General features: G+C 38.0%; 1 protein-coding gene and 1 long non-coding RNA gene across 5 annotated transcripts in view; one reads left to right on the plus strand and one right to left on the minus strand.

Moving 5' to 3' along the window:
- Positions 1–6237: 6237 nt before the first annotated feature.
- LOC138241268 (uncharacterized) overlaps positions 6238–11087 on the plus strand; it is a 107043-nt gene continuing 102193 nt past the window's right edge. For all 4 annotated transcript variants that reach the window (XR_011190475.1, XR_011190473.1, XR_011190474.1 and 1 more), the window contains exon 1: positions 6238–6452. This is a non-coding gene — a long non-coding RNA (uncharacterized lncRNA). The remainder of the gene's footprint in view (positions 6453–11087) is intronic.
- LOC107078464 (myosin heavy chain, skeletal muscle-like) lies at positions 7726–8666 on the minus strand. Its single transcript, XM_069194366.1, has 3 exons — positions 8233–8666; positions 8025–8081; positions 7726–7881 (listed from the first exon to the last, which is right to left on the minus strand). Exons 1-3 carry the CDS (start codon positions 8389–8391, stop codon positions 7726–7728), a joined length of 372 nt encoding a protein of 123 aa, XP_069050467.1. The 5' UTR covers positions 8392–8666.

An 11087-nucleotide genomic window follows, 5' to 3' on the forward strand; every position in this document is an offset into this window, starting at 1 on the left:
TCGACCAGGTCTTCAGGAAAAAACATCTTTGTTTTGCGATAGGAACTCTTGTAATTCTTGCTTCTGCGCCAGAGCCAGGTCCCCCACGGCGACGGCACCAGTTTCTTCTTCCAAAGGGTCAGGGGAGAAGTGGGTGAGCAGAACTTCTGCACCATGCCATCTCTTTAGTAAATTCACATGGTAGATCTGATGCTGTCGTCATTTGTCAGGTTGCTTAACTTTATAAGTGACCTGACCCACTTTTTCCACCACCTCATAAGGCCCCTGCCAGGAGGCCAGGAATTTACATTCCGGGTTCAGGACTAATAGCAATACTTTGTCCCCCGGCTGGAATTCTCGCACAATAGCTCCCCTATTATAAATCTGCCTTTGTTGCGCCTGGGACTTCTCCAGATTTTCCTTCACAATGGGAACAACAATGTTTATCCTTTTCCTCATTTGTTCCAGATGTTCAATGACAGTCTGTAACAGTGAAAGTTGATGCTCCCAGGACTCTTTGACAAGGTCTAACAAGCCCCTTGGTCTCCGAGCGTATAATTACTCAAATGGAGAGAACCCAGTCGAGGCCTATGGTACTTTTCGAATAGCAAACATTAGATAAGGGAGCAATTGATCCCAATTTTTGCCGTCCTCTTGCATGGCCTCAGCATGCTTTTCAGGGTCTTATTAAAGCGCTCCACTAGTCCGTCTGTGTGCAGGGTGATATACTGTACCGAGGTTCTGATTTCATGAATACCCAAAAGCTTACTTAGGTCTTGCATGACTTTTGCCATAAAAGGAGTTCTTTTGATCGGTTAAGATCTCCTTAGGGATTCCCACTCTAGAGAAAATTTGCACTAGCTTTCAAGCTATGTTTTTGGCGGTAGCTGCTCTCAGAGGAATGGCTTCGGGGTACCTCGTGACATGGTCCACTATTACCAGTATATACTGATGTCCCTTTGTAGTTTTAATCAGGGGTCCCACTCAGTCCATCTCAATCCGTTCAAAAGGAGTGTCTATAATTGGGAGGGGAATCAGAGGGTTTTTATTGTATAATAAAGTTGTGGGGGAGTTTTCTGACACTCTGGGCATTCCCGACAATATCTCTCTATGGCCTTGTATATTCCGGGCCAGGAAAATTGAGAACGTAGTCTCTCAGCTGTTTTCTTCACGCCCAGGTGTCCTCCCAAGAGGTGGCTATGGGCCAAGCTAAGGAGTTTCGACTGGTACAGTAGGCTCAGGGAATGAGGAGTTGCTCCACTTCTTCTTGTTCCCTCTTCTGCACCTGATAGAGGAGATTGTCTTTAACCATAAAAAAGGGTAACTCAGGGTACTATTATTATTACACAACTTTCCCTCAATTTTTCTCACATGTCCCCATGCATGTCTTTAATTCCCGTCTTCCAACTGGGCCGTCCCAAGCCTACCTCGATGTTCTGGGGGCTCCCAGTCCAGTAAATCCATATTTAGGAACTCATCTCCAAGTTCAGAGCCTTCTTCCGGTTGGTCCGCCTCTCCAGGGGAATCTCTGTAATCGTCCGAATTCCCCGGACAGGGGAGTGGACTTTCCCTAGCCAAATTTGGAGAAAGTGGGGACAGTCACGTCCCAACACCACAGGGTAAGGCAATTGTTGAACCACCCCTACAGTCAAACTATACATTCTCAGTTCTGTAGAAATGGAAACTTTCACAGATGGATACACCTTAGTTTCCCCATGAATGCACGTAATAGGTATCCCCTCCGCTTGCCTGAACTTGGTTCCTTCAGGTACTGGTGTAGAGGTCACCAGGGTCACCATACTTCCAGAGTCTGACAGGGCCTCGACAGGCTTTTCCCCTATCCTGATTTTAGCAATATGGGGATCCTCACAGGATGGACGCTTGCTGCGAGGTAGTGGCACTTTGCTTCCTCTCTGGTGTCCACTAGCATAGGTTCACACAAGTTTGGACAATTACTGGCCAGATGTCCCTCTTCATGACACTTAAAGCATCTACGGGACTCTTTCCATGGTCGGGGCCTTTGAACCGATCTTTCCTGAAAATATGTCTTAAATTGTGGTGGACCTCGATAGTCCCTGTACTTTAGTGACTGAAACTTCATTCCATTCCCCGAACTCTGGGGGTTTCTCCTCTCCTCTTTTCGAAATTCCCCTCTTTCTTCCTTAATCAAGGCTTCAGTGGCATGTTGTCGGTCCACTAAATCAACCGTCTTGTCTGGGGATCCCCATCACTTACTTTTCTTTTCAAGTGAACAGGCAGACTCCTCACAAAGTGATCCAATCCTACTCTTTCTACCACTTGCCCCGAGTTTAGTTCTTCTGGCTGAAGCCATTTCTTCGCCAGATGTACCAGGTCAAACATCTGAGATCTAGTGGGCTTGTCCATTTGATACTTCCAGTTGAAACTGGACTCCTGGTATCGCCGTTGTTACCCCTAATCTCGCCAAGATTTCCTTTTTTAGAGTTTCATAGTTCTCAGCATCCTCTTTTTTTAAATCATAATAAGCCTTTTCGGCTTCCCCAATTAAATAAGGTGCTAATCTCCCTGCCCATTGCTCTCTGGGCCATGCATTCCTGGCAGCTGTTCTTTCAAAAGTTGTTAAGTATGCTTCCACATCATCGAGCTCTGTCATCTTTAGAAGCCCAATTTCTTCTATCTTACTGGGTTCTCTCCCTGTTACTGAGGACTGTCTAATTTCCTCTCCTAATCTTTGCAATTCCTCTCTCACCAAATTCTGCTCTTCTATAATTCGTTGATTCGTATCAGTTTGAATTTTATTAGCCTCCTGCTGTGCCTGTATAGCTTCTTGTTGTCCTTTTAAAGCCTGGAACTGGGTTAGGGTGGCTGTGGATAATTGTTGTATCAATTGTTCTATTTCCCTTAGAAAGAGTTCACACACAAACCGAGAGAGAAGGAGAGAAAAAAAAATCAACTTTTATTTCCACAATTCTTAGTCCCGATCAGCGGGTTGCCCGCATCCTCTACCAATTGTGGTGCCTCCAGAGGAAATGTAATAGAGACAAAAGTACTCACACCACACTCTCTTCTTTTATTTTCGTGGAGTTTATCTCCATTTCTCCAGTTCGTCCATCTTCCAAGCCAGTCCGCAATCCATTCTCTCCATCCTTATTCAGTCCAAATTCCAAAGTCCGTAAAGTTCCACAAATCCGCGCCGTATCCAAATCACAAACCGTAAACTGTAATCCTTTATTTCTTCCGTAAATCGGTTATCCTTAAATCTGTACCTACACCAACCAAATTCCACTATGTCCTCCAAAACACATTCACCTACTGGCTTCCGTGCCGGTTCACTGTTTCCAGGGCATATATATTTTGTTTCCTGATGAGACACACCTGTGTCTCGTTGTTTTTCGGACTGAGCCCTTTCCATCTGTGGGTCAGCTGGTTTCTCTTAGCGGCCATCTTGGTCAGGTCTAAGTCAAGTATCGTGAGCAGATCGTTCCTGAAATACCTGTCCTGGATGACCCTTCCTCTGGTCATCTTACAATGTTTAGAACTAATCTGCTCAGATCCTAACTGAAATTAAAAGCATATATATATAATATAATATATATATATAAAGACATACCTATTTTACAATCCTTGTCCATTGTAGCGGAGCTAGTTTGGATACGGTGACTGTTGTGTTACGCCGGAGACCCGGGTTCGTGCCCGAGGTGCTGCGGGACGGAACGTGGTGGTGGAGGGCACGAGACCGCGTGGAACTGCAATGGTCACATTGGTGCCGTGACTCGGATGGGAGTGTCCTTCACCGACGCGAAGTCAGCAGGGGAGGGTGTAATTCTGTTTACTGTACAGTATTTGTATACTCTTGATATATTGCAAAATACCTACTGATGATCATTTCTGTAGGCTAATAATTTGTGAAAGCTCTAGTTACTTCAATACTGAGTTATTAAAAGTGTGGTATACAATAAAGATTATTAATAATAAAATTAAATGTGCCGTAATTTAAATGTTCACACCTAATATGCTTTGCTCTCTTTGAAGAATTTCTTTAAATTCACTTTTATTCTCTTTTAATTCTCTTTATTGTATTTATGTAGTGTTTTGATTGTTTTAGTGCAAAGTACCTACAAATAATGTTATTAAAGGTACTATATCTAATAAGTTTAATGTCATCATTTTACAGTACATAATTAGGCAGCTCTGTTTTCCTCCAATGCGTGTAACTGTCAGAATCATCTATCATTTGACACATTGTGAGCTCCACAATGTCTCATAGGTGAGTTAGTTTTGTTCACTTTAGTCAAGTCAAGGAAGTCACTGTTTACAGGAAAGGTAAATGTACCCTGGAATATTCCCCACTGTACCGTGGTTGCAATGCTAGTGACATGGCCCAGATTCCAAACAATGACGTCTATAGAGCTGTAATTATGCTCAAACGAATGCCATTACTGGTTGAACCACTCAAGAACCTGCTCATCCCTATTTTTAATCAGTTCTTTGATGATAACCAAACCGATACATACAGTCCCAGTTTCTCTGCCCCTTCGTGTGAGTTCAAAATACATAGCCAGCAAGGGGCATCTGGAGGTGCTACAGAATTCTTTCTTTAACCTGCACTAAAAACAAAGCAGTTGAAATGTATATTCTGTTTTAATTTTATGTGGTACTGTACCAATTGCTAAGAAGAGCCATTTAGTAATACGACAAAAGAAGTGTGTCACAGTTTTTCACCAGCAGTTACTGTAGGTATGTTGCTTGTACAAATAGGTAGACTGATTTATTAGTCTTTGAGAATGAAAGAAACTGCATGTTCTAAGACTTTTTTTTTAATTTACAGTGTTAAAGAGCAACACTGTCAATTCTTTATTCCAAAAGTCAGAATGTTCGTACTACTTATCTCATCAAGAAAGTGTAGGTCTCCATTTCATCTTTCTTGCCCCAAGTCACCTCTTTTGAAGACTCTTTCTAATGAGTACACTTGATGTTTTGCGATGTGTGTTGCATTTTTGACATAACCAAAGAATATTTTATAGGACTGAGAAGACAGAATTATCTATCTTACTATACTTTAATTGATACATTTCAAAATGAGAGCCTTTTAATTGGTTCTATTCCAGCATTTTTTATTAAATTATCAATTTAATCTACAATTATTTATATTTAGACATTCTTATACATGCTTTAATCAATTTGTCAGTAAGAAATAAAATGTAATTTGTCAAACAGCTTGCAGGATGTGGTGTTGTAACACTTCTGTCCATTTTAATTTTGTAGTGTTCTTTTGGTTCAAGGCAATATCAGCATGTCATTTAAATCCTTGCATTTTATTTTAAACTATTTATCAGATACCCTTTTAAGGATATAAATCATATCTGTAACTTAAGGATGGTGAAGATGATACAGTCTGGCTCTGGGAAAGTATATCTGTTTTGTATGCTTTCCCATCTTTGAGCAAAATTAACTTTTTCATTGCTTAAAGTCTTTTGCATCTGTGAATGTGAACAGCAATTCAGCAGACAGATATTTTCCACTTTTTGTGGATTGTGCGTAATAAAGCTGAGAAAAATCACAGGAAGACATTTGTATATAATTTCTTCAAAAAAGCTAGTGTTGTTTTATATTTAATGTTTAAAGTTGTTTTGATAGAACTTCATGAACCATTGGACAGAGAGAAAGTTTTTCAACATATTCTAAATTGAAGCACTAATGGATTTCATTTTCATTTTAATATATTTTGGCAAATTTAATTATGTATTGCAACTGTTTTCATTTTATGGGCTCTCTGTTAAGCCTAAGTGGTACAATATTTCTTTAAGGGCATCCATGTCATCTCAGATATGAGTAAAATAAGAAGTAACCATATCTTTAATACTTTCTAAAATGTGTGTCAGTTAACACATATTCAAGAGATCATTTTTATATCAAGTGCTCTGGTTCAGCTCTGCTGCATCAACAGTTTGTTTGCCAACAGTTTGTTTGCCACACTCAAATCCATCTGGTAGATACATTTCCCAGAATAATTTTTTCATGAGCTAGTACTTGGAACTTATCGGGGGTTTCAAAAATACATGTGTCATTCATAATGAAAGTCAGATGGGTTGATGGATCTGATTCATATACTGTAGATGACAGTATAATTTATTTCGTAATGTGAGCAAATTAAATTTGCCATGTGCAAGTGAAGTTTCCAAAAATAGAAAATTGTGCCATGATGACCAATTATGTGTCTAATGTGACCATATAAAAGCTGTGATAGGGAGTTTGTCCAACCCTTCTGAGAGTCTGTTGATGCAACAGGTTGTTTTCAACAGCCCTTAGATGTCCGATTTGAAATTTAATACTATAATATGTTGTATTCAAACAACAGTCTTCATTACTAAATGATTTCATGCAGTATTTCAGTTTAATAGGAATATTCAGATACCTATATGAGCTATTCTTGTCTTTTGTTCCAGATGAAGGGAATTTGGCAGTTGTGTTTTCCTTCATGTTAATCATAAAAGGTAAGCCCTTTACAATTTGATAACTATTTCATGTCATTTTGCTGTAGTACTGTAAAGGTGCATTTATTAATTGTCCAAAATGTTTTAACAATCTCCTCAAATAACACAACAGGATTCAAAAGGGTTTACTATATAAGTGATTTTACATTAAAATGGCTTAGTTGTACAAAGAATACAGAAAATCTTGAAACTAGGTTAAAATTATCTAGTGTGTATTTCTTAAGGAAACAGACTGCCAAGTGAATTTTGATTAAGCCCTTTTAAATAATCTTTACAGGGCTCATCTTTTGTTGCTGACATACAAATATTATCTCCTGTATGTATAAAATCCCATCTGTATTTGGTTCATCCCTGTTTTCTATTTATTTTTATGTATGTAAATATTTTCTGAACATCTGAAGTTTCTTTTTTCAATTTGAAAATGTAAATATTGCATATATAAATAGATAAGAATTGTGCTTGTTTTATCTGAAGGTTAGCTTGTTATTGCAAATGCTTTCAAAATTTCAGTGAAAATTAGATTAATTTAGAATGAAGAGGTGACAGATGAGTCACTTGGAAGACCATTGTACTGATAAAGCAACAATACAGGATTCACATCCCTTCTGCTGCTACACACAGCTTGGTCAATGAGTGGTACTGTAGGTCAGTTTTGACCTACATATCTGAGAAAACGTTCTCTGGGAATGGAAGTTGAGGTGGGTTTAATGAATATGCAGGGAAAATATTAGAAGAATCCCACATGAGAAAAGAAATGTAAATGAATTGAAAAAGCTGTAATTCGAAATAAAAGTATACTTTTATGTGATATTTGCAAGGGTGGCAAACCGAGTTTAATGGCTGAGGATATTTTCATTCTCCTAGAGTGAATTTGAATTTTGTGGTTTAATATGCAGAAAGTGTTAAAGATATAGCATGTTTACCTTCTTGACTATTTACTTTCTTATTTTAAAAGAGAAACCAAAGTAAGAAAAACAGTGTTGTCACTAACAAATATTAACAAGTTCTGTTCTGTTATTGCATTGGATTTTGTTCATTAACATCTGACATTGTTACTGAGAATATTTTTATTTATGTGTTTAAATATAATTTTAATGTTTACAGTATAGTTTTGAATATTCATTAACTTATTTTACTGCTATTTTGCATGGGGATTAGAAGAGAGGAGCAAGTAGAATCCTGAACACAGATAATAAATTAATTACTAATTGAAGTTCACATGCATACTGTATTATCATAACATAAAAAGCTGTGGTTAGGGATAAAAGTCATTTCAGGCAATAGGAACAAGTAATAGTTTTATTCCATGCTGAAAAAAAGAAGAAAGAAAATACAATGTTTTGGCCGTGGAGCCTTCTTCACGGTTCTTTCTCTCCAGGTGAGTGCTGGTGTCCTGCTTCTTCTTCAGCTCCCCTGTCATCATGGCAGCCTGATATGTAACAGAAATGTAGTACTTTTAAGTACATAATTTTTAGTTGGTTATCCAGCTCTTTAATATAAGCAAGAAAAAAAGATTAAAATGTATCAGGAAACAACAATATTTTCCATTACTCAATCAGTGATCAACTTCACCTTGGAGCTGGTAATGTCACTCTCAAGCTTCTTCTTGGTGTTGATCAAGCTGGTATTCTGAGACAATGAGAATATTTGTAGTAAGCGTCAATATAGTCCAAATACCACCTTCTCTGTCAGTCTAACATTTATATTTATAAATTAAAATTAGTAATATGAAATTAAAGATCAGATTTTACTGTTTGTTAGAATGTTTAACTTTTGTCACCTGGGAGTGCAGCAGCTGCACACGCTCGCTGGCATCAAGCAGTTCCTGCTCAGCCACTTTGCGGCCTCTCTCAGTCTGTTCCAGGCCAGCCCTCAGTTCCTCAATCTCAGCCTGCATCAGGTTGTTCCTGCGCTCCACCATGGCAACCTGTTCCTTCATGTCCTCCTGTCCTCTAAGGGCATCATCCAGGTGCAGCTGAGCATGCTGAATAAAATGTGTTTTTGAATATTGTGCTAATTCACAATTGACTCTGATGTCTGATAGCAACTCTATACCTTCAGTTGTCCCTGGACGTTCCTCTGTTGTTTCTGGGCTTCAGCAACCTGGCAGTTGGCATGGCTCAGCTGAATTTCCATCTCATTGAGATCTCCTTCCGTCTTCTTCTTAATTCTCAGGACATCATTTCTGCTCCTAACCTCTGCATTAAGAGTGCTCTACATTGAATCCACAATCCTTTTTTGTTTCTCTTCATTTTCCAATTTCCTCATCCTTCTCAGCAATCTTTCTGCCACTTCAGACTTAATTTGGTTCGATTCCGGTTGGACACGAAGGATCTTTGACTCCTTATGCTCCAGTGATGCCTTGGATGGTATACCTCAGGGATTCATAGTGTAATCCAAACAGCTGGATACGCTGTGATCTTGGCATGCAGGTGTGAAGTACAGCTAAGAGGTTCTGTTTTAAAAGGTTTTGGATTTGTGTTCAGGTTTAAGCTTTTAAAGTCATGCAATGTCTAAGTTAGGCAGGGACATACTGTACCATTGTTTCTTATTTTTGATTTTCTTGAAAAAAGGTATAGTGGGGATATAGTAAATTTGGGGGGCTTGTTCAAGATCTTAAATTTCTTTGAGGCACATCGTGTTGGCAACGAGCTATAATAACAAACTATTTTACACATTACGCTACAAAGAAAATATAGTGAAAAGGACCGGTTAAATAGGTTAAATTCCAAGATGAGAAGACAAGATTCGACTTCTGTGTAACTCTGCAGTTTACAGTCCGTCCATGGTCATTCATTATTAATATTATTACTAATATCTTCTGTATCGCATTAACATTGGAACGGTCTTACTGTACAAGTGTAAAAAGAGATGATACACACTGTATCTCTATAACTCTTCAGTTTACAGAAAAATTCCCCTCGAGCCACACAACATTATTCGACATCGCCCTTCTTGTGTCTAATTTCCAGGGAATAACCCTCCCAAAAGGGAACAGCGCATCAGTCCTTGCTTATGGTTAAACAGTACATATGATGTACAGTGGAGTTTCAGCATTCACTTTTCTGTAATCTGTACAGAACTGTGACATCCCATAAATGTCTGGTACCACTAAACAACACAGGTTTGAGTCGGGTGTCTATTAATAAAACAGAGCACATTCAAATACATTTACTGTATGATTTCTTTTTCAATTTCAGCTAAACGAGGAGAATACAAAGTCAAATCTGTCAGGATCTCGGAATTTAATAAGTAAGGTTGATGGTCTAAAATATTCCGTGTCATGTACATTAGTAAACAACAGAGAGAGTCACTCTCTATCTCAAAGGTATGACCTATCTGTCTTGTCTTCACTGTTATGGTACGGTATCAGCATATTGTTAAGCTGTTTTCCGGTTACTGGCAATTGAGAAAATAACCATTCTTCCCTCCTTTCTTTAACTTAAAGAATTCCGTAAAGAAATCCTTGATGAAGAAACTATTGCGTATAAAAATTCATCCGGATTTACACACTCACACCAGAGCCAGTTTTGCAACAGTCTCCCAGACTACAGTACTGTACAATACAAAATTAAATTTAAAATTTTAAACTGTAATTGTTGGCTGATTACTGGCTGCTTAATTTTGGATTAAGACAAAATATAGATTTTCCCAATTCGGATGTAAACCTGAAAGAGACACATTGCGTTCACAGTAAGCTGTAATAGTGGACTATTTTTATGTATTTAGCTATGTAAGAAACAAACCGAAACTAATTCTCTGATCGGGCTTTGAACCGCCTGGGTGCAGCGCGCTACATTACAGTCCATTGCCCATTACCACTATAAGGACAATCAAAGTTTTTTTAAATGTTTTGAAAACATCCACTTGTGATATTTAAGCTGCTTAGTAACACTATTCCATGTTACTATATCTATCAAGTGGTATTAAATCAATATAACTTTTTTTACAATAACAGCAAATGGTGTTCTTACTACGTATTCTTCTAACTTTGTATTAAGTACAGTACATAAACTTTATAATGTTAGAACAAGCACATTAAAACCATAGCCCATTGTAAGTTACCAAGTTAAAGACTTTGATGCATTAAATATTTATGAAGAAGGTGGATTTCTTCTGTATTCTTTTGTCCAACTGTGCAATCTTGTATTTCAAAATATACCTACTTTTTAATCAGTTTATACATGCTGTAATATACAGTTTAAAATTATTAAAAGTGTAAACAGTATACAGTACAGTACAACTTACATTATTTACTGTAATATGAAAATGATTGTCCCTCAGCATTGACCGGGATTCTAAACCAGACATATTCTGGCAACAGCTCAAATGCTTCATATGCCACATTAAGCTTTCACTGCTCCACCTGGCGGCTTTACAAACTATTGCACCATATTAAAAAAAACCTGCAGTTACTTGCATGACCCGGCAGCCCATGCACTGCGAATTAACGCATTATCCCTCACTCATTTGGAATGGCTGGATCTGTTAATTTGTTTGCTAACATTTCTTCATTTTAGACCTTAAAATTAATTATGCATTTGGGAAATATAATAAATTGATCTTACTGGAAGTACAGTAGTTCTTCAGTTTGCTGATATAGAAATATCCCAGCAGAAAAAAGAGATAGTCCTG

The sequence above is a fragment of the Lepisosteus oculatus genome, chromosome 9 (assembly GCF_040954835.1).
Source record: "Lepisosteus oculatus isolate fLepOcu1 chromosome 9, fLepOcu1.hap2, whole genome shotgun sequence".
Lineage (NCBI taxonomy): Eukaryota > Metazoa > Chordata > Actinopteri > Semionotiformes > Lepisosteidae > Lepisosteus > Lepisosteus oculatus.